A 20,736-nucleotide genomic window follows, 5' to 3' on the forward strand; every position below is an offset into this window, starting at 1 on the left:
TTGGCGGACAGCCAAATCTCTGTTCAGTGCAGCGGGATGGGAAAATCCCGCCAGTGTGAACGGTGATAAGATTCCAGCCTTTACATTTCTAAAGCAGAGCTTCGACCAACAGGAACCAAACATCAGTGAGAACAAAAGGTTCCTGAAACTTATTGATGGTTGCAACATTAACCATCTCAGAAATCTAGACCAGGAATATAAATCCTTTATCCAAACCAAGTGGAAGAAGTGGGAGTTACATCACATGGCACCTCTCAAGGAGCAGTGTTCCCTTAGTTGTAGAGTCAGTCATGAGGGCACATAGATTCATGATGAGGGGCAAGAGGTTGAGGGCGATGTGAGGAAAAACATTTTTACCCAGAGGGCAGTGATGGTCTGGAATGCGCTGCCTGGGAGGGTGGTAGAGGCGGGTTGCCTCACATCCTTTAAAAAGTATCTGGATGAGCACTTGGCACATTCAGGGCTATGGGCTGGCAGAAAAAGTTTATTTATTCGTCACATGTAGGCTTACATTAACACTGCAATGATTTTACTGTGAAATTCCCTTCGTCGCCACATTCTGGCGCCTGTTTGGGTCAATGCACCTAACCAGCGCATCTTTCAGACTGTGGGAGGGAACCGGAGCACCGGAGGAAACCCACACAGAGACGGGGAGAAGGTGCAAACTCCACATAGACAGTGACCCAAGTTCAGGAATCTAACCCGGGTCCCCTGGCGCTGTGAGGCAACAGCGCTAACCACTGTGCCACCGTGCCGCCCCATGATGGAATTAGGTGGGAGTTCAGGTGTTTCTAATGTGTCGGTGCAGACTCGATGGGCTGAAGGGTCTCTTTTGCGCTGTGTGATTCTATGATTCGAGCTGCCAGAACCTGTAATATTCCCTTGCGGAGCTAGAGACTGACATCGTCCATCAATTGAGCAGCAAGAAACCAGAGCAGCTGAGGTTTTAAATTGCTTGAATCTTATCTACACTGTTTCTACTGGAACATCTCAGCTTCTGCACCGGTGCTTACTGCGAGATGGGTCCATCTCTACATACTTCTCCCATCATGGAAGTCAGTGCTATTGGAAAAATGGATCAACCCCACATCAGCCGCAGCCAGCTAATCTCTCTGAAGGAACACCCCAGACTTTTTATTCTGGACTCTGAACCCACGTGGAACAATAATTCTTATTTGTCTGAACCTCTTTCTTTTCCTTACCCCGCTTTTATTGTGTGAATATCTTAGAAACCCTACAGCACAGAAAGAGGCCATTCGGCCCATCGAGTCTGCACCAACCACAATCCTACCCAGGCCCTACCCCCATATCCCTACATCTTTTACCCACTAATCCCTCTAACCCACGCATCCCGGGACACTAAGGGGCAATTTTAGCATGGCCAATCAACCTAACCCGCACATCTTTGGACTGTGGGAGGAAACCGGAGCACCCGGAGGAAACCCACGCAGACATGAGGAGAATGTGCAAACTCCACACAGACAGTGACCCAAGCCGGGAATCGAACCCAGGTCCCTGGAGCTGAGAAGCAGCAGTGCTAACCACTGTGCTACCGTAATATATCGGGGGCTATGCGACAAATCCCCATTCCCATGAGTGGGAGTGTAAAATAACCTAACCCTCTGATGTTACCCTATCTGGAGTTTGTAATGGGGTTATTAATACAGGATTGGATCACTCCAAAACTGAAGGGTTGGAGAATATATGCCACCACTTATAAAGAAGGAAATCAAAAATCCAAAAACACCTTTCTCTTTATTGATGGGTGGTGAGAGGAGAAAATTAAATTGTTTTAAGTTAAACCCCCCCCCCCGCCCCCCACCCCCATCTGTAACACTTAAAGAACAAACAAAGAACAGTACAAGCACAGGAAACAGGCCCTTCGGCCCTCCAAGTCTGTGCCGCTCCTTGGTCCAACTAGGCTAATCGTTTGTATCCCTCCATTCCCAGGCTGCTCATGTGACTATCCAGGTAAGTCTTAAACGATGTCAGTGTGTCTGCCTCCACCACCCTACTTGGCAGCGCATTCCAGGCCCCCACCACCCTCTGTGTAAAAAACATCCCTCTGATATCTGAGTTATACTTCGCCCCTCTCACCTTGAGCCCGTGACCCCTCGTGATCGTCACTTCTGATCTGGGAAAAAGCTTCCCACCGTTCACCCTATCTATCCTCTTCATAATCTTGTATACCTCTACTAGATCTCCCCTCATTCTCCGTCTTTCCAGGGAGAACAACCCCAGTTTACGCAATCTCTCCTCATACCTAAGACCCTCCATACCAGGCAACATCCTGGTAAACCTTCTCTGCACTCTCTCTAACGCCTCCACGTCCTTCTGGTAGTGCGGCAACCAGAACTGGACGCAGTGCTCCAAATGTGGCCTAACCAGTGTTCTATACAGCTGCATCATCAGACTCCAGCTTTTATACTCTATACCCCGTCCCATAAAGGCACGCATACCATATGCCTTCTTCACCACCTTCTCCACCTGTGTTGCCACCCTCAAGGATTTGTGGACTTGCACACCTAGGTCCCTCTGTGTTTCTATACTCTTGATGACTCTGCCATTTATTGTATAACTCCTCCCTACATTATTTCTTCCAAAATGCATCACTTCACATTTATCCGGATTAAATTCCATCTGCCACCTCTCCGCCCAATTTTCCAGCCTATCTATATCCTGCTGTATTGCCCGACAATGCTCATCGCTATCCGCAAGTCCAGCCACCTAAATCCAGCCCCCACCTCACATTTCCTATCATTTATGCCAAAGATTTATTAATGACATTAACGTTTTCTGAACCATATATCCAGATATATCGAACTAAATAAAGGTGCCAAAAGGGGACACACATGTGGCTAGTTGGCCAAGTTACTGGGAACAGCTGGTGCCCATATCCAAGCAGGTTCACCCCTGGAGGAGGTTGGAGGGCAAAAGTCTGATTGCAATGAATAAAAATGATGAACCTTGTGGTTTTTATATTAAAAATACAAGAAAATTACTCCATTTATATTGAGAATTCTTTACCTTTCATCCTGACCTCAGCCCAAGGTCATGGGTAAGTAACTAGACTTAATAAAACAAAGAGTGAATGTTTACCAAAGATGCCATTGGACAGCTCTTGCTTGTACTCACCGAGCGCTTTGATTGGTCAGCTGCCCCGACCTTCTCCGCTATCTCAGCCAACCTGTCGATGAGCTTGGTCTCTTTGTCAAATTCTTCTCGCATGGCTTGCCCCGAACAGCAAAGCACAGCTGCCAACAGCTGGCCATACCTCCCCTTAAATCGAGAGTCCGCCAAGCCATCCTTCAATAACCTGCAGAGGAACACAAAGAACAGTTCGCACTCGAGCCTGCACATAATGAACAGAATTACATCAAAAGTCACGAACACCGAACAGTCGACTATTTCCCTCAATAGCACAAGATTCCAATAATGTTCTATTTGATTTGATTTGATTTATTATTGTCACGTGTACTGGGGTATAGTGAGAAGTATTGTTTCTTCCGCACTATACAGACAAAACATACTGTTCGAAGAGTACATAGGGGAGAAGGAAAGGAGAGAACATAGAACAGTACAGCACAGAACAGGCCCTTCGGCCCACGATGTTGTGCCGAGCTTTATCTGAAAAGTATGAAGAGAGGATGCAGAATATAGCGTGACAGTCACAGATAGGGTGTAGAGAAAGATCAGATTATTAGAAAGGTTAAAGGAGTTAGAGTTAAGTTTTAAGAGCTTAGAATGAGAGTTAAAGATGTGCGGGTTAGGTGGATTGGCCATGCTAAATTGGCCCTTAGTGTCAGGTGGGGGTTAGTAGGGTAAATAAGTAGGGTTATGGGGATTGTGGTCAGTGCAGACTCGATGGGCCAAATGGCCTCCTTCTGCACTGTAGGGATTCTATGATTCTATGAAAAGATAGAACTAGAGGTTATGTTGGGGACAGCTCGCAAAAAGTCGCCATGCTCCGGTGCCATTATTTTTTCTCTGCAAGGTAATCCAGAAAATTGTCCCCAAAGGCTGCTAAAATTAGGCCAGAACAATTTGTAGATGTGAAGTGGAGATGCCGGCGTTTGACTGGGGTAGGCTCAGTAGAAATCTCACAACAGCAGGTTAAAGTCCAACAGGTTTATTTGGAATCACAAGCTTTCGGAGCGCTGCCCCTTCATCAATGATGGACATTAACCTGGTGTTGTGCGACTTCTTAATTTGAAGATGGGCAGTGTTATCTTATCAAAAATACTTACCCCACCCCCCTGCTCCCCTATAACCTATGCTGAAAATTTATGAACAACACCAATACTTTCTGAACTGCTTATCCATTCAGTCTAACATTGAAAATATTCATAAAACAGCTTCACAAAGGCACGGAAATGGACCTATTCTGTGGCATATGATATTGGATCACTTCTACTTTGTGGGGGGTGTGGGTTGGGGGGAGAGTCTAAAACACATAACAGAGCAGTTGGCAGCATTTAGAAGCTGGAAAAACTCGGAAAGCAAAGTAGGGCATTGGGCCTCCTGAGCCTACATTCAATTAGGCCACCTGGGTGCTGATTTGTCCTCTATTTACCTGCCTCCCAATTATAGAATCATGGAAACCCTACAGTGCAGAAGGAGGCCATTCGGCCCATCGAGTCTGCACCGACCACAATCCCACCCAGGCCCTACCCCCACATATTTACCCGCTAATCCCTCTAACCTACACATCCCAGGACTCTAAGGGGCAATTTTTAACCTGGCCAATCAACCTAACCCGCACATCTTTGGACTTCAGACCCCCTCGACACACTCACTTAATAAAAATCCACCTCCGTCTCAAACTCTCCAAGTGACCCAGGATCCACTGCATTTTGGGGAGAAAATTCCAGATTTCTATTATCCTTTACGTGAGAAATTGCTTCCTGAATTCCCTTCCAAATCGCCTAGCTTTCATTTAAAAAACCACGCCCCCTTTTTCTGGCTTGTTCTGTTGGAGTAAATCTTTTCACTCTGCGTGTCCTACTGATTCTTTTTCACACCCAGTCAGGTCATGCCTGAAACTTCTTCAAAGTTAATACAAGACACTCAAGTTATCCTCAATATAATACTGCAAGATCAGGTATAATTCTGGTGAAGCAGTATACACACTCCAATGTCAATACAGTGGCTGAAATTCTCCGGTCTGGCAGATCTGGCTGAGTGCCAAATTCTCAATTCTCACTAGCAGTGGTAGCAGAATGTGTGAGGCTGGAGAATTGTGGCTATCATCTCGGAGGTGTCAAAAATTGGACACAGTATTCCAGGTGTGATTATTCCAGCCCTCTTTAAGATAAAGACTAATTCCATATTGTGTACAATGTTGGTTCCCTTATCCAAGGAGAGATAGATTTACCATAGAGGGGTGCAGCGGAGGGTCTAGATTAATCGCTGCGATGGTGTGATTCTTTTATGAGGAGAGATCGAGGAGACCGGGTCTGTTTTCTCAAGAGTTTCGAAGAATGAGGGGTGATCTTATCGAAACTTACAAAATTCTTACATGATATGACAGGGTGGGGAAATATCTTATGTTTCCTCTGGCTGGTGTATCTAAAACCAAGGAACATGAGCTCATCATAAAGGACAGGCTACTGAAGACTGAGGTGAGGAGGAATTTCTTCACTCACAGGGTGGTGAATCTTTGAAATTCTCTACCCCAGAGGACTGTGGAAACGCAATCATTGAGTCTATTCAAGACAGAAATCAATAGATTTCTGGCCACTAATAACATCAAGGGATATGGAGGGAGTGTAGGAAAGTGGCGCTGAGGGAGGTGATCAGCTATGATCATTTTTTTATTTATTCATGGGACATGGGCATCGCTGGCTGGCCAGCATTTATTGCCCATCGCTAGTTGCCTTTGTTGGGCAGTTGAGAGTCAACCACATTGCTGTGGCTCTGGTGTCACATGTAGGCCAGACCGTTGAAGAACGGCAGATTTCCTTCCCTAAAGGACATTAGTGAACCAGATGGGGTTTTTCCGACAAATGACAATGGTTTCACGGTCATCAGTAGATTCCTAATTCCAGATACTTCAGTTTTATTGAATTGAAATTCCACCATCTGCCGTGGTGGGATTCGAATCCGGATCCCCAGAACATTAGCTGAGTTTCTGGGTTAATAATCTAGTGATAATGCCACTAGACCATTGCCTCCCCTTGACTAAATCTAACTAAATGGCAGAGGCCGGCTCGACAGGCTGAATGATCTATTAGTCTTTTTGATTACCTTGGGTACTTGCCTGTTAGCTTTACCAGACTGGGTTCCTGGCCCCCGAGCTTCCTGAGGACAATTCTCCCTCTGTATAAAGTGAATGGACGGAAACTTTTGGGCCAATGGTTGCAGCAGCAGAAAACCTTGGCCTTATTTTCCAGGAGCTTTTGGCAGAAAGCAATTGCACGTTTCATTTGGTTCCGATTCACTCCATTTCCAAATCTCTCACACCATAAATAATTTCACACAACAACGGTCACCATCTGTCCCCTTCCTGGACTCCCTATGTTGGATCAGCATTGATGAGACCTTTGACATTGGGGCATAAACATCTTTGCAGCTTTTTGACTGAGGGTGGCATTGACTGCTACTGATTGGAGCAGAGGTGTTTATGTGAACTACCTGTGTCCCTGAGTTTAATTAAGCCATAGGCCTCGCTGATATATGTGGGCTAACACCTCCTTTAGGAGACACAAGCATGCTTAGCTCTGACATACCATTATCTCCCGAGTACATTTTCCAGGCGACACTTCACTTATTAAAGGGTCTGTTGCCTCAAGCAAGAAACAACAATCACTGCATTAAAGATGTACGAAAGCAGGACTTTCAGAGCAAGATGCTGGAGGAAGAAATGTTTTGCTCCCAGTCACACATGACCACTAGTGTCTTAATGCAACTCTTCATCATAGTGCGTGGATATTGACTGCTTCAGCATGGATGGTTCAGGGTCTTCCTGCAGTTAATAAGGATTCATCCACCAAGGAATTAAATCAATTCCCACCATTAAAGTTTGTAGCTGAGTAACAAGTCCAGCTAACTCCTCATCCGGGTGTTCACTGAGCGATACAAGCACCTGATCACAAACACCTTGATTTTAAAATTCTCGTCCTCATGTTCAAATCCTCTCCATGAACCAACCCCTCTCCAGAATGGGGATGAGAATCATATCAGCCATGGTTGAATGGCAGAGCAGACACGTTGGGCCGAATGGCCCAATTCTGTTCCTATATCTTATGGTCTTATCTCTGTTATCGCCTTCAACGCTCTCCGAAGAATTTGCATTCATCTAATTCCAGCCTCTGATGCATCGCCACTTCCTTTTCCCTGCCATCAAGTAGCCATTACTCGATTGGCCTTGAATTCTGGAACTCCATCCTCGATCTCCCTTGTGCCTGTCCAGACACACCTTAAAATCTTTGACCAAGCTTTTAACATCTTGTGTCACTTTTTGTACGATTATGCTCCTGCAACATTCCACTACTTTGAAGGTGAATTGTTATTATATCTCACCTACAGTCACACATCACAATAATCCTGTGGTCTAAATCAAGGACCCCACACATCCCGGACACACTGTCTTCTACCTTCTTCCATCGGGAAAAAGATACAAAAGTTTGAGGTCATGTACTAACTGATTCAAGAACAGCTTCTTCCCTGCTGCCACGAGACCTTTGAATGGACCTACCTTTGCATTAAGTTGATCTTTCTCTACACCTTAGCTATGACTGTAACACTACATTCCACATCCTCTCCTTTCCTTCTCCCTTACAACTATATGAATGGTATGCTTTGTCTGTATAGCGTGCAAGAAACAATACTTTTCACTGTATCCCAGTATATATGATGGTAAAAAAATCAAATCAAATCCTAAATGCAACTAAGCACAATGCAATTATTAAAATCAAATAAAACTTAGGTGCCATTCTATCTCCATTCCCTAGTTAATTTTCAAATCCAGGCAATTCGGTAATTGCTGTGATGGAAATGTTCAATTAATCACACTAGGATTTATTCCTCTTAATCCGATGAAACAACTGCATCTAGTCTTGAAGAAACTTGGCATTAACAGGTAAAGATAACAACTAGGTGGATCCCAGAATCGGCGGGAGAATGAAAAGTTTAAAAGAGTACTGTATTTTAGTATAAAGGCAAAATTCCAACGGATGCTGGAATCTGAAACAAAAACAGAAAATGCTGGAAAATCTCAGCAGGTTTGACAGCATCTGTGGAGAGAGAATAGAGCCAATGTTTCGAGTCTGGATGACCCTTCATCAGAGCTGACTCGAAACGCTGGCTCTATTCTTTCTCCACAGATGATGCTGTCAGGCCAACTGTACTTTAGTGCCTTGCTTGTTATCTCCAAATATTTTTTGGGGGACAAACATTAAATAGACACAAGAACAGAGGATGCTGGAAAAGCTCAGCAGGCCTGGCAGCGTCCGTTAGGAGAGAAAGCAACGCTAACGTCTCGAGTCCCTTTGGCTCTTCTTCAGAACAAACGGACTCGAAACGTAAACTCTGCTTTCTCTCCTTATGGATGCGGAGTTTTTCTGGCAGCCTCAGTATTTTTTGCTTCTTAAATAAACACATGTGCGATTGTGACTCAGAAAGTATCTCCTCGTCCTATGTGGTTGTACCCATGTCTATGTGCAACCAACAGTGGGAGAAAACAAGATTTAACACGTTGTGACTGGTGACATTTCTACCTTTCGGCTAATATGTTTGCTTCAGACAACCTCAAATCTCAGTGCACAAGGAACATGAGAACTAGAGGTAGGCCATTCAGCTCGTTGAGTTCACTTATGGTTGATTTTCTATTTTAACATCATTTTCCTGCACTGTCCCCATAACGCTAGGTGTAAAAGCGGGTGTTCTAATACTAAGAAGCTCACACATGGCCTGTAAAGGATGATCAGTGCAGGATGATTGAGTAATGACACCACAAAGTGAGGCAATTCGGCCCATCATCTCTGTGTCAGATGGTTCTGTAATTTTATCTGGAGCTCCCATAAAGTAGTTTGTTCCCTCCCCCTAAGCTTGACCATGTGTCTTCCTTTGAGGCAACCCATCTTCAAGTATATCCTCCTACTCGTTCCTAAGTTAGGAATGATTAGCTAACTGTTTAGATCTTAAATTCTTAGAACCGTAGAACCCCTACAGTGCAGAAGGAGGCCTTTCGGCCCATTGAGTCTGCACTGGCTCACTGAAAGAGCATCTTACCCAGGCCCCCCACCCCACCACCTTATCCCCAGAACACTGTGTATTTACCATGGTTAATCCACCTAACCTGTGCATCTTTGGACACCAAGGGGCAATTTAGCATGGCCAATCCAGCTAACCCGCACGTCTTTGGACACTCAGGGGCACCCGGAGGAAACAAATGCAGACATGGGGAGAACATGCAAACTCCCCACAGTCACCAGAGGCTGAGAATGGAACCCGGGTCCCTGGCGCTGTGAGGCAGCAGTGTTAACCACTGTGCCACCTCAGTATCACATCTTCCAACAATATTCGCTGAATCTCCCTTTGTTATGCAAGTGTGAGAAGTAACTGTGTTGGTTTCTCACAGAGGCTTAAAGAGGGGACGGGGTTGCCATCAGGAAAGATTCTAACAGCCAGAACTCCAAACTGTAACTTACATCAACGGGGCACAGCAAAATTGCGCATGTGTGGCTATTTCCATACTACTCCAGCTGCTGCAGAATATAAACAAGCTGATTAACAGCATCTGGGCTCTTATCCAGCATATAAACACTAAATAAAAGATAGTTGCACTGTTTGGGGATCTGTTGAAAGCCAATGGAGCAGTTAGTACTGAATGTTCTAAGTATAAAACATCAATCTTCCAGTTGCAGCCACCAGTCAGCACCACATTTAGACTGCCGAATGAAGCTGTACCTCAATGTCCCTTTATCACTGGCTGCTTGGCTGCTCAGCTGTGAAGCTTAGTCTCAACTACCTGGGCCTGGTTTGGAGAGGGGGAGCTTTTTAAATCTGTGCTAGTTTCCAACAACATCCCAAACCTGCCTGTCACAGTCCTGCTGACTACAAACAGGTCTGGATGGCAATTCATGAGGTAATAGAGCATTAAACAGCTGGAAAACAATGAAAGATTGGAGCAGGCAGAAGAAAAGTGCCTTTTCCGTGTCTGTTGCAGTTCTACCAGGTTTCATCATAGAAATCATAGAAACCCTACAGTACAGAAAGAGGCCATTCGGCCCATCGAGTCTGCACCGACCACAATCCCACCCAGGCCCTACCCCCATATCCCTACATATTTACCCACTAATCCCTCTAACCTACGCATCTCAGGACACTAAGGGCAATTTTTAGCATAGCCAATCAACCTAACCCGCACATCTTTGGACTGTGGGAGGAAACCGGAGCACCCGGAGGAAACCCACGCAGACACGAGGAGAATGTGCAAACTCCACACAGACAGTGACCCAAGCCGGGAATCGAACCCAGGTCTCTGGAGCTGTGAAGCAGCAGTGCTAACCATGCTAGTGTGTACGCTGGGCTAACTCTAGCACAGTCCCCATTGGAGGGAACACTATAAAGAACATTTTTTGCTGGAATATAGAATAGGCTTCACAACGTTTCATTATTCATTTGTGGGACATGGGCGTCACTGACCAGGCCAGCATTTATTGCCCATCCTAAGTTGCCCTTGAATTGAGTGGCTTGCTGGGCCATTTCAGAGGGCAGTTGAGAGTCAACCACATTGCTGTGGCTCTGGAGTCACATGTAGGCCAGACCAGGTACCGACGGCAGATTTTCTTCCTTAAAGGACATTTGTGAATCAGATGGGTTTTTCCGACAATTGACAATGGTTTCATCAGCAGATTCCTAATTCCAGATTTTTTTTTACTGAATTCAAATTCCACCATCTGCCGTGGTGGGATTCAAACCCGGGTCCCCAGATCATTAGTGGAGTTTCTGGATTAATAGTCCAGCGATAACACCACTAGACCACTGCCTCCCTACAATTGATTTTGATGAATTTGCAGGGAAATCCAATTGGCACCAATCAGATTTGAACCAATCTCGGTCATTTCATATTAATCGCCAGAAGTTAACATTGCCACCAACGGGCAACCCAGTTCACAGGGAATAAAACCCTGTAAACATCTAAAGACACAAAAGTTTGTGAGCCGTCTCATATCCCTTGCCACGTGGTACCATGTGAAAAGCTTGGAGAAGCTCCCCACTTGCTGCCTGCACTGCAGGTCTTTAAGAACTTCCTCGGATTCAGCCTCCGTGACTCTTAGATGAAGCATAAATTCATGTTTGTTAGCGGAGAGGTCAACTTGATGCTACTTCGGTGAGGTGGACCATTTGTCTGCAGTGAGAGCTGACATTTGATTGGGTCGGGGAAGGACAATGGGAAAGTCCGGGAGGCAGTGCACGCTGGCTTTGGGCCTCTTGTGCATTTGGTGCTCTTTGGGTTCATGGCCACGACCCGAAGGTACCCAAAGGTTGAGACATTTCTGTTGCCTTTAAAAAAATGTTTTTACTTCATCCTTAAAGTTACAAAGCCAATGCTCAGAGTCGACCGGGCAAACCGGAATCCATTCCTTGCTTGCTCCAAAAACCAAATTCAAAATCCAATTGAATCCAATTCATGATCCCCACAAGGGAGACAAACAAAATCCAAGCTGACAAGATAAGGATTTGCACCCCAGCTTGGGCTTGGTCTGATGCTTGATCTTAACCAAAAGGCCAAGAATTTTTTTTGTTAGCTACATCCAATCAAATCCAATCAAAGTCAAATTCAAAGTCTCAACCAGTGAGACATTACAGATCCAAGCTGACAAGACATGCTGGCCGCTTCCTGTCTAGGGCTTGATCTACATGATCCAAGTTGATAGGAGCAGGCATCGCACCCCCTCCAGTGCCTGATCTCATTTGCATCTTAGCCAAAAGGCCGAGATGCCGTTTGTGAAAAATTGCTTCAAGTGAAGCCTCAGTGAAACCTCGTTGACTTCTATGAAGTGCAGGACTGCCAATACGACACTTGATCTTAGCCAAAAGGCCTAGAATGTCACCTCTCCATTTGGCACCCTGAGGTGCCACTTGGACTGGGGAACAGAACCTAATGTATAAGCACACTCAAACTCTTACTCTTCAAAGTGTACCTTGTATCTTGTGAATGTTCAGGCTGGAATTTCTACACATTTAAAGTCAATTGGCAAAATATTTAGGTGATAATTTGTAAAAATGTGCATTTTTAGAAAAAAATTTCAGTTTAAAATTTAAAGTTTATTTATTAGTGTCATAAGTAGGCTTACATTAACACCGCAATGAAGTTACTATGAAAATCCCCTAGTCGCCACACTCCGGCGCCTGTTCGGGTACACTGAGGGAGAATTTAGCATGGCCAATGCACCTAACTAACGCGTCTTTTGGACTTTGGGAGGAAACCGGAGCACCCGGAGGAAACCCACGCAGACACGGGGAGAACGTGCAGACTCTGCACAGACAGTGACCCAAGCTGGGAGTCGAACCCAGGTCCCTGGCGCTGTGAGGCAGCAGTGCTAACCACTGTGCCATCCTGTGCCACCATGCCGCCCTTAGCAAGAAACCATTGCTCATCAGAGAAAAGAGAAACAGAGCCTTATTATTTCAGCTAAGAAGACGAGGATTATCATAATCCAAATGGTATGCGACAATCCAAACTGCCGTGATAGAGAATGAATCACACTGATGATAAAGCATTTCATTGGAGTACTGTGACCAAAATGAACCATCCCAGTTTCTGGTGAACTTGCCAGAGGGATTTCAAAGGCACTTTATTCAAATTGTTTGAAAACCTATTTTTTCAGTGTGACGAACAGCTTTGCATCATCAGGAATCATTGCAAGATACAGTGCAGAGAAGCAGGTCATGGCTGGTTGTGTCTGTGATAAAGATATCAAGTTAGTCCCGTCTCCCTGGTCATTCCCCACATTTCTGCAACGTTCTCCTTTCTTTGTGTATATCCCTTCAGAAAGTGATTATTGAAACATTTCCTACCACCCTTCCAAGGCAATGCATTTCACTTCATAACAGCTCATGGTGTAAAAGAAGTCTCCTCGATATGCAGGATACAGTAAGAAGTCTCACAACACCAGGTTAAAGTCCAACAGGTTTATTTGGTATCACGAGCATTCGGAGCGCTGCCCCTTCATCAGATGAGCCCCACTCCCATGATGAAGGAGTGGGGCTCATCTGATGAAGGGGCAGCGCTCCGAATGCTCGTGATACCAAATAAACCTGTTGGACTTTAACCTGGTGTTGTGAGACTTCTTACTGTGCCCATCCCAGTCCAACGCTGGCATCTCCATGTCATCATATACAAGATATACAGCACAGAAACAGACCATTGTCTCAACCACTCCATGGGGGGTGTACATGTTCCAACAAACCCCCTCTCACATTTTTCTCATTTAAATCTGCCATTTCTCTGAGCCTTTTCTCCCCCATTATCTTTAATTTGCATCCTTTTGTTCCTGACCTTCCAGGCAGTGGAAACAGTTTCTCCTTATTCACTATAAAAAAAACCCTTCAGAATACTGAATACCTCGATCAATCCTCCCCCTAATCTCTGCTCGAAACAGAAAACCACAGTCTCTTCACATAACTGAAATCCATCATTGCTGATTCTAGTAACTTTCCTCTTCACTCTCTTTCAGGCGTTAATGACCCAGAATCTCCAAGAGTTTGGACAGGGTGCATAATCTGCCCAATAGGATTTTAGGCGGAGTCTTTGCACCTTCCAATGCTATTTCCAGCGGGAATGGAAGGGCTGGACACTGTCAGGAGACAAACTGTCGAAAATATTCCACCGCAGCGATGTCCCCTTTTCTCATCGCGCCCCTTAAGGTCTGCCTTCACTTACTGGAGTTGCATTATTTTAAGTGGAGCTGCCAATCTCAACATTGCACAGGCTTACCTCCCCCACCCTCAGCCCCACCCCACCGACAGCACTCACCCTCCACCCCCACCCCACCGACAGCACTCACCCCCCACCCCAACCCCACCGACAGCACTCACCCTCCACCCACACCCCCACCCCGCCGACAGCACTCACACCCCACCCCCATCCCCACTCCACCGACAGCACTCACCCCCCACCCCCACCCCACCAACAGCACTCACCCTCCATCCCCACCCCCACCCCCACCCCACCGACAGCACTCACCCCCCACCCCCACCCCACCAACAGCACTCACCCTCCACCCCCACCCCCACCCCGCCGACAGCACTCACCCCCCACCCCCATCCCCACTCCACCGACAGCACTCACCCCCACCCTCATCCCACCGACAGTGCTCACCCCCACCCCACCGACAGCGCTCACCCCCACCCCCACCCCGCCGACAGCAATCACCCCCACCCCCACCCCGCCGACAGCGCTCACCCCCACCCCCACCCTGCCGACAGTGCTCACCCCCCCACCCCCACCCCGCCGACAGTACTCACCCCCCACCCCACCCTGCCGACAGTGCTCACCCCCACCCCCACACCGACAGTGCTCAGCCCCCACCATCCGACAGTGCTCACCCCCCACCCCGCTGACAGTGCTCACCCCCCCTCCCCTACCCCTGCCCCGCCGACAGTGCTCACCCACCTCTCCCACCCCTGCCCCGCCGACAGTGCTCACCCCCACCCGCCTCCCCTACATTGACGATGTTACCCCTCACCAGTAAGCACTGATTCCAGCGAGACCCCATGGGTCACCACCCTTTAATCCAAAAGGAATCCGTTTATTCCTACTCTCTGTCAGTGCTAACCACACCCCCCCCTTCCCCCTAAAGGTGTTCACTTCTCTCAAAATTGTTCAGCCCCCTCTTCCTCACCCACCGAGGAGGGTTCTCACCCCCCCAGGAGGGAGCGGGCACTATCTAGGGTGTGAGGACTCGGGTGAACATTGCCGGGAAGAATGGGTGGTGGTTAACATTTTCAGGAGGGGGGCTATGAAACATTGCTGGGATAGTGGCTGATTATTGTTGTGGGTTCTGAAGCACTTTCACTCTCTGACTCTCCAATAGATTTGACAAAGGGTCATCTGGACTCGAAAGGTCAGCTCTTTTCTCTCCTCACAGATCTGCTGAGATTTTCCAGCATTTTCTCTTTTGGCTCCAATAGATTTACTTGGAGTTTCGCTGGTTTTCTATTGGCTCTGAAAAACTTTAGGTAAATCCAGGTAAAAACCAGGGTAAATACAGCACAAACAGCCTTTATCTCTGTGGCTCTAACCATCTGATCCCACTGCCATTGGGATCAGGGAGTACTCCCAGCAGGGTAAAACTGGCAATCAGAACTTTAAACTTCCTGTGCAAGTACTGCAGGTGTGTGCAGGTCAGGACTTCCTCAGGGTCTCGAGGTGCAGACTCTGATTGGGAGAGGTGTTGGCATGGAGAATGCACCAGGGAATAGTTAACTGCCAAGATTGTGTAAATTCAAACACCGACAACTTTCCAATCAATCAACACTCTCTTCTAATGCAGTACAAATTATTGTTCCTTTTACGATTGCAAATCTGTCGTGATGAGTGAAAGACAAAAAGTTTTGACAGTATGTCCCTTTATTCATCAATGTCTGTTGGAGTCTTCAATCATGGTTCATACTGAATTAGAAAAGAGAGATTGATATCTCTACCCTAGCTTACCAGTACAAGTGATGCGCAACTCGAATACTCCTGATTGAACGATCAAGCAAAAATTCCACAAGAGGGTTGTTAAGGTGCCATTCGAACTTGACTGCCTGTTGAACGTAGAATAAATAGGCTTTTAAAAGTGGCTCATTGCATGCTACACAATTTACCAGTCTACATTTCAAATTTCAGGCACTGACTTAACTCAATATTAATACATGCTATCATTCACTGCATGAACCTTTGAGATGTTGATTAGCAATTTATAAGTGGAGCTACGACTCACGATCATCAAGGCACAGACTAAATTAAAGGCCCCATGTGTGTCTGACATTTTTGTCTGTTGTCACTCACTCACAAACAGTGATTCAGAGTCTGTCAAAGAATTCACACCTCCATCTGTTACTCAAAACTACCTGGGGTGAATTTCTAACATGGCAAAATGTACATACACCTCTGGGGCACCGCCAGCCTGCATCTGTTCATGTGTCTGCCAGTATAAAGTCCCAGAAGGGCTTCCAACACATATCAAAGATTCATTCCTCCTGTTACTGTCATGCTCCTTCCCCTGCCTGGCGGCACAGTGGTTAGCACTGCTGCCTCACAGCGCCCGGGTCCCGGGTTCGATTCCCGGCTTGGGTCGTTGTCTGTGCAGATTCTGTACATTCTCCCCGTGTCTGCGTGGCTTTCCTCCAGATGCTCGGGTTTCCTCCCACAGTCTGAGAGATATGTTGCTTTGGCCATGCTAAATTCTTTAGATTTGATTTATAATAGATGTATTAGTATACAGTGACAATAATAAATCAGTCTACATTTCAAATTTCAGGTGCTGACGTAACTCAATATTAATACATGCTCTCATTCGCCGCATGAACCTTTGAGATGTTGATTAGCAATTTATAAGTGAAGCTACAACTCACAATCAAGACACGGGGTCAAATTAATCAAATACTGATTAAACAATCAGTATTGTTTCTTGCGCGTTATACAGACAAAGCATACTGTTCATAGAGAAGGAAAGGAGAGAGTGCAGAATGTAGTATTACAGTCATAGCTAGGGTGTAGAGAAAGATCAACTTAGTGTGAAGTAGGTCCCTCAGTGTACCCGAACAGATGCTGGAGTATGGTGGCTAGGGGATTTTCACAGTAACTTCATTGCTGTGTATATGTAAACCTAAAGAACAAAGAAGAACAAAGAACAAAGAACAGTACAGCACAGGAAACAGGCCCTTCGGCCCTCCAAGCCTGTGCCGCTCCTTGGTCCAACTAGACCAATCGTTTGTATCCCTCCATTCCCAGGCTGCTCATGTGACTATCCAGGTAAGACTTGTGACACTAATAAATAAACTTAAACTTGCCTACTCAAGTGAAAACTGGATCTGACCATGAATTATAATATTATAATGTGCAATGCAGGCATGCATTAATCTGTACCTTTGTGTAAGCACGAACAAACGTTAGTACCAGGTTAAGACTATCAGTAACCAGAGTTGACTCATACCCAGAAGCTGTGAGCTTTTAAAATCACCAATTAAGGGTAATTACAGACATATGACAGTCAACAAATTAAGGATGCTAAACTTAAAAATGCAATAGTGGAAGCACATTATATTACAATATTAAAGAGTGATAATATTAATGTTCCAGTGCTACTGTCTCATTGCAAATTCTTGGGGTCATTTTTAAAAATTATTTATTAGTCACAAGTAGGCTTACAATAACACTGCAATGAAGTTATCAGAGAAATCATAGAAACCCTACAGTACAGAAAGAGGCCATTCGGCCCATCGAGTCTGCACCGACCACAATCCCACCCAGGCCCTACCCCCATGTCCCTACATATTTTACCTGCTAATCCCTCTAATCTACGCATCCCAGGACACTAAGGGGCAATTTTAGCATGGCCAATCAACCTAACCCGCACATCTTTGGACTGTGGGTGGAAACCCGAGCTCCCGGAGGAAACCCACGCAGACACGGGGAGAATGTGCAGACTCCGCACAGACAGTGACCTAAGTCTGGAATTGAACCCGGGTCCCTGGCGCTGTGAGGCAGCAGTGGTAACCACTCTGCCACCGTGCCGCCCTAGGAAAACTAGTCTGTGTTTTTACTGTCCTTTAATAACCATTAACATGTCAGTGAGTTGCTGAATAAAATGCTGCAGAGAGGCTAAATGACTTTCAGGGCTGCAAATCGAAGCCATTTCCTTTCACAGGTCCCATAATCCCATATTAAGGAGATTCGCTATCAAATATTCAACAGCAGCACAGTTTTAAATATGATGAAAATAAATTTTGTTTTGATTTTAGTCAGCTTGTTTTTCAACCATGTGTCAGCAGACATGAAAGAAATGCCAATAAAGCCTTCAATGAATGATCTCCCCACTTAAATATGACACAATAACTATAACATTTTTACAGTACCTTTAACATAGCAAAATATCCCAAGGTGGTTAGCAGTGCTGCAATTAAACAAAGTTTGACACTAAGCAACATACGGAGATCATAGAACATAGAATCCCTACAGTGCAGAAGGAGGCCATTCGGCCCATCGAGTCTGGACCGACCACAATCCCACCCAGGTTGTACTCCTGTAACCCCTCATATTTACCCTGCTAATCCCCCTGACATTAGGGTCAATTTAGCATGACCAATCCACCCAACCCACACATCTTTGAACCTAAATTGCCTCTTTACTTCCTCCTCACCACTCACAATTCCATCTAGTTTTGTGTTGTCTGCAAACTTAGAAATATTATATTTCATTCCTTAGACCAAATCACTGATTTATATTGTGAATAGCTGGGGCCCAAGCACTGATTACTGTGGGACCCCACTAGCCACCACTGTCCATTCCAAAAAGAATCCATTTATTCCTACTCTCTGTTTCCTGTCTGCTAACTTATTCGCAATGTGGAGATGCCAGCGTTGGACTGGGGTGAACACAGTAAGAGTTTTAACAATGGGGTCTTTAACCTGGTGTTGTTAAAACTGTAACATATTCGCAATCCATGCCACTTGACTACCTCCAATCCTGTGCATTTTAACTTTGCACTTTCCTCTTATGTAGGACTTTATCAAAAGCTTTCTGAAAATTCAAATACACTGTATCCACAGGTTCTCCCTTATCGATTCTACTAGTTATGTCTTCAAACAAAAAGTTCAGCAGATTTTTCAAATGCGATTTCCCTTTGAGAGATCCATGTTAATTTTGTCTAATCTTGTTGATATTTTGAAATGCCCGTTATTACAACTTTGAGAATAGACTAGCATTTTCCCATGACGTTAGGCTAACCAGTATGCAATTTCCTCTTTTCTCCCACCCTCCTTTTTTAAATATTTTGCAATCAGGCCACTGTAGCAGAGTCAAACCTTTATAGTGTTACAAATATCTCACTATGATACTGGCTCTATTAACTTGACAGCAAAGTTAGAAACTTTTTTAAAAAGTTCAGCTCCCTGTAAGAACATAAGAACATAAGAAATAGGAGCAGGAGTAGGCCATCTAGCCCCTCGAGCCTGCCCCGCCATTCAATAAGATCATGGCTGATCTGAAGTGGATCAGTTCCACTTACCCGCCTGATCCCTATAAGCCCTAATTCCCTTACCAATCAGGAATCCATCTATCCGTGATTTAAACATATTCAACGAGGTAGCCTCCACCACTTCAGTGGGCAGAGAATTCCAGAGATTCACCACCCTCTGAGAGAAGTTCCTCCTCAACTCTGTCCTAAACTGACCCCCCTTTATTTTGAGGCTGTGCCCTCTAGTTCTAGCTTCCTTTCTAAGTGGAAAGAATCTCTCCACCTCTACCCTATCCAGCCCCTTCATTATCTTATAGGTTTCTATAAGATCCCCCCTCAGCCTTCTAAATTCCAATGAGTACAAACCCAATCTGCTCAGTCTCTCCTCATAATCAACACCCCTCATCTCTGGTATCAACCTGGTGAACCTTCTCTGCACTCCCTCCAAGGCCAATATAAGGTAGAATAATGTAAGGTAGAAGAGCGAGGTTCATCTTTAATTCTGTGATACTTTATCAAAGCCTATTTACCTGAACTAACTGTGGCAGATAATCTAACAGTTCATCATCCAGCATGGTCCCAATCTGTTCGACTGCAGCCTGACGAAGCTCTTGATCCGAGAAGCTTATCAAATGGAAAACAGAAGATACAAAGTGGAACAGTGAGTGAACTTATTCCAACTCTTTAGCACACAAGTCGCAGCTGAACAACATCATGTTAAAGCCAACTCGGAATTCAACTGAATTTTTAAATTTTACTCATGTTTTTACTCTCAGAACAAAGTTAATTCCATTCCATTCAGGTGCCAAGCCTCTTTTTTGACCAGAATTTCCTCTTTTCAAATAAAGATGTGCCTCTTTTTATTAGTTTGAACATGGCTTGCTACCAAGATGGTGAGTCCAAATGATTTTGCGGAACATAATCTCATCAGTTAGAATGACTGAGGCCCAGGCAATCATGCAGCACATACAGTGATTCTTTAGCTTTCTTGAAGTAACTAACATAGTTAGCAATGATGAAAATAAAACCCTCATTGAACTTGCTGTGGCATTTGCAAATGGCATGGTGGCAAATTGATTTAAAATAATTCAATGGTCAAGCTTTTGTTGAGTGTGGGAGGAAGAAATCGGATGATGTAATTTGACTAGAGGGTTTGTCCCTCGATACCAGTTTAGACAATGAGAACGTGGAAGTGTGGCAGTTTAACATGGGTCAGATGGATCACATAAACTTCAAACATTTTGTAAGGAAGTTTCACTGTTTGAGAAAGAAAACCAAGGAACAAAAATAGCAAGCTAATGTAAATAACGCTGCATATGTCATGATGACAATGGGAAAATTCTGCAGGAAGGAATTCCCACAGGACGTATCATCAACTTCATTCACTGACTTCATATTTTAATAGGGAGGGAGGCTGCCAAAGGCAATGTCGCCGCTCTGCACAGATTGGGGAATATTAGAAACAGGAGGAAGATATTCAGCTTCCTGAGCCTGCTCCTCCATTCAATTAGATATTGGCCGATCTGTACCTCATCTTTAACTTATTAGTTTATTGATTAGTGTC

General features: G+C 45.2%; 1 protein-coding gene across 4 annotated transcripts in view; it reads right to left on the reverse strand.

Annotated features, from left to right (window-relative positions):
• The window catches only part of LOC144507885 (phosphatidylinositol 3-kinase C2 domain-containing subunit gamma-like), a 256,669-nt gene that overhangs the window by 99,301 nt on the left and 136,632 nt on the right, over positions 1–20,736 (reverse strand). For all 4 annotated transcript variants that reach the window (XR_013500157.1, XM_078235332.1, XM_078235331.1 and 1 more), the window contains exons 17-19: positions 19,703–19,796; positions 15,665–15,759; positions 3,136–3,316 (exon numbers count right to left, since the gene is read on the reverse strand). Coding sequence is in view for 3 of the 4 variants with exons in the window: in XM_078235332.1 (XP_078091458.1) it covers positions 3,136–3,316; positions 15,665–15,759; positions 19,703–19,796 (370 nt within the window). In the remaining variant the exon portion in view is untranslated. The remainder of the gene's footprint in view (positions 1–3,135; positions 3,317–15,664; positions 15,760–19,702; positions 19,797–20,736) is intronic.

Source organism: Mustelus asterias, chromosome 19, assembly GCF_964213995.1.
Source record: "Mustelus asterias chromosome 19, sMusAst1.hap1.1, whole genome shotgun sequence".
NCBI classification, from domain to species: Eukaryota; Metazoa; Chordata; class Chondrichthyes; order Carcharhiniformes; family Triakidae; genus Mustelus; species Mustelus asterias.